The following is a 1,782-nucleotide window of genomic DNA, read 5'->3' as shown; positions in this document are numbered from 1 at the left end:
TACCCTTACACCCCAAACTATGTTCTTTTCCTGCTCAGTCCAGGTCTTGTACCCCATAGTAGCAGTTGAGCATCTACTACTCACTGTGTACCATGTGCTAATAAGCTTATGGCTTTTCCAAATTCAAGCCTGGATCCCAAGGACATGCTTATACCCTGTCCTGATACTCACAATATATACAGCAGAGATCTCACATGGCTACCAGTTGTAATAACACACAACTGGAAAGTGTACCACTGGAAATCATTCATACCTGAAATGTCATGAAGCTCTCTGGGCACCACTACATGTGCATCAAAGCTGCTCCGATGCACTATAATTATAGCGCATCAGATTGATTAATCAAGTCTGCTGGAGCATGGCAATTACTGAGCTCCATCAGAATCCAATGTCATGTGTATCAGCATCCCCACACTGCAAAATGGTGGTGGGGTGTTTTAACTGAAGCTCATTCGACAAGTTTTAGTTAAAGCACCCCCCACTGCCATTTTTCAGCGTGGGGACACTGATACACATGACGCTTCAGGCATTTGATTAGAGCAGCTCTCTAGGCACTTTAATTAAAGCCTGCCCTCTGAGCACATGTATAAATAAATGCTCTCCATGACTGACTTCTACTCATTTGCAGGAAGCAGTGAAAATACAATGATAAAGTTCAGTGTTGGGTAACAGTAACCACAGATTTCCTATTTTTTAGTATTTCTTGTTTGTTCTAGCTGCAGCAGTGTAATTATAGTCACTTGGATTCTTTGGCTGGTTTTTAACTGTCTGGCCAAAAGTCTTTCAGTCACTATGTTGTGTCACATGGCCAGGGAACTAACTCTCTTTGAAATTTACACTCTCAAAGAAAGCAGCTAAGTTAGTTCAACATAACACCAAAGACACCCCCCACCGCCCACCCCCCCCACACACAGGTTTCCCCTGAAATTACTTTGACAACACAAACAAAATCAAAGACAGGTACTATAAATGTTTTTACCTATTTTCAACAGAGGGCATCCTCTCTGTACGAGTCTGCGAGTGACGAGACAGCAGTCTACAATGAACTTCTCAGAGCAGGAGTTTTGCAGCCCTATGTTAGAGACAAAGACTAATACAAAGGAGCTTTGCATTGCCGCTACGTGATAAATTTCCACCATGCAATATATCTATAAGTAAACAGCGCGGACCATGAAGCAGTCTTGTATATATTAAAGATTTTTAAAAACATAGATTTTAAAAAGGGCTCGGAGAGCAAGATATGTTACACTATAAAGAATTCTTCTTTTGTTATCTAGGCACACATGAAGCAGATAAAAATGGCAGAAAACAGGATAGAAGATTTAATATAGAAGTCTCACGGAAAGCTGAAGACATACACCATCTTCTACCCACACAAAGTCACCTGTCAAGAATGACCCTTTTTCTACAGTGAGATTTTTAGGAAGATCTGCAGCCTACAACACCACTGGTCTATGCCATCATTTGTACTAGTTGTGAGCATTTTTACCAAATGTACTGTCCCGACTTGGTCAAAACAGAATTAAAGCTACATTTTATCTGAAACATCCCCACCCCCTTCCCTCCCTGCCCCAGAAGGAAGGGTTTTAAAACCAAGCCACAAAGATCCCCAAACCCTTGGTCAAAGCCATACAAAGCATGAACTCAAGGAATACACTGCTCCACATCTGCAGACATCTGAATCTAAAAAAAAAAACTTATGGGCCCCAACTGGTTCTAACCCCCAATGGCTCCAGACAGAAACAGAAAGCATCTCTAAAAGCTTGAATTTATGCCAGATCT

General features: G+C 41.5%; 1 protein-coding gene across 1 annotated transcript in view; it reads right to left on the bottom strand.

Annotated features, from left to right (window-relative positions):
* The window catches only part of TPPP (tubulin polymerization promoting protein), a 136,681-nt gene extending 135,588 nt beyond the window's left edge, over positions 1-1,093 (bottom strand). Inside the window, exon 1 of the mRNA XM_019509140.1 lies at positions 980-1,093. Coding sequence (XP_019364685.1) covers positions 980-999 — 20 coding nt within the window. The 5' untranslated portion in view covers positions 1,000-1,093. The remainder of the gene's footprint in view (positions 1-979) is intronic.
* Positions 1,094-1,782: the final 689 nt, after the last annotated feature.

This window comes from Gavialis gangeticus, unplaced genomic scaffold (assembly GCF_001723915.1).
Source record: "Gavialis gangeticus isolate Ggan-Ray unplaced genomic scaffold, GavGan_comp1, whole genome shotgun sequence".
Lineage (NCBI taxonomy): Eukaryota > Metazoa > Chordata > Crocodylia > Gavialidae > Gavialis > Gavialis gangeticus.
Note: the sequence above shows the minus strand (reverse complement) of the source record. Positions and strands in the feature narration are given on the sequence as shown.